At 65.5% G+C, this 774-nt stretch overlaps 1 protein-coding gene across 1 annotated transcript in view; it reads right to left on the reverse strand.

Annotated features, from left to right (window-relative positions):
• Positions 1–14: 14 nt before the first annotated feature.
• LYPLA2 (lysophospholipase II) overlaps positions 15–774 on the reverse strand; it is a 4,465-nt gene continuing 3,705 nt past the window's right edge. Inside the window, exons 8-9 of the mRNA XM_009332145.1 lie at positions 409–585; positions 15–171 (exon numbers count right to left, since the gene is read on the reverse strand). Of these exons, the coding sequence (XP_009330420.1) occupies positions 121–171; positions 409–585 (228 nt within the window). The 3' untranslated portion in view covers positions 15–120. The remainder of the gene's footprint in view (positions 172–408; positions 586–774) is intronic.

The following is a 774-nucleotide window of genomic DNA, read 5'->3' on the forward strand; positions in this document are numbered from 1 at the left end:
GGCGCGGCGGGAGGTGCGGTGGTGTGCCATGGCTTCCGTTTGCAGCGGACGGGTCACGGGGGAAAGATCGGCGGCTGCGACCTCGGCGTCCTTCCCTGCAACAGTCTTGATTGGCTCCACTTAGATCCGGGGCAACAGCTTCTCGATGAACTCCTTCACCGCCATCATCTCCTGCGGAGAGCACAGAGCCCATCACCCCGGGGCTCCTCAAGGGCCGTGCACTGTCCCAGGCGTGGGGGCACGAGGGCCGCGCAGCCTCCCGCGAGTGAACCGGGGAGTAAACACATCCCGTGTGTCCTGGACTCAGCAATTTCCCTGCCCTGCCTGACCCACCGTGCTGGGGTCGGTCCCAAAGGCGAGACCAGCCCCTGACAGCCCCGTCCCCTCTCTCCGCCCCGAGGCACTGACCTGAGGACAGGAACTGTGCATCACGCCGGGGTAGGTTTTGAACTGGACCTTGGTGGGGGTGACGACAGATTTCAGCTTCTCAGCAGTGAGGGCCCCGAAGCGGACGGGGATCATGGGGTCCATCTCCCCGTGGCACTGCAGGATGGCGATGTCCTTGTTCACGCCGTTATTCGCCGCCTGCAGCGAGGGAGGAAGCGCTCGGGGGTGCCCAGGAGAGGGGAACCCCAGTGGGGAACGGGGCAGGTGCTTTATCCGCATCCCAGTGCACATCACCTGCCAGCTCCCCTCCCCAAGAGGGACGTGGGAGAGCTGCTCACGCAGCGCCTGATGCCCTGCCACCAAACGCCTCCTCCCACGCTGCCACCA

This window comes from Pygoscelis adeliae, unplaced genomic scaffold (genome assembly GCF_000699105.1).
Source record: "Pygoscelis adeliae isolate BGI_AS28 unplaced genomic scaffold, ASM69910v1 Scaffold359, whole genome shotgun sequence".
In the NCBI taxonomy this organism is placed as follows: Eukaryota; Metazoa; Chordata; class Aves; order Sphenisciformes; family Spheniscidae; genus Pygoscelis; species Pygoscelis adeliae.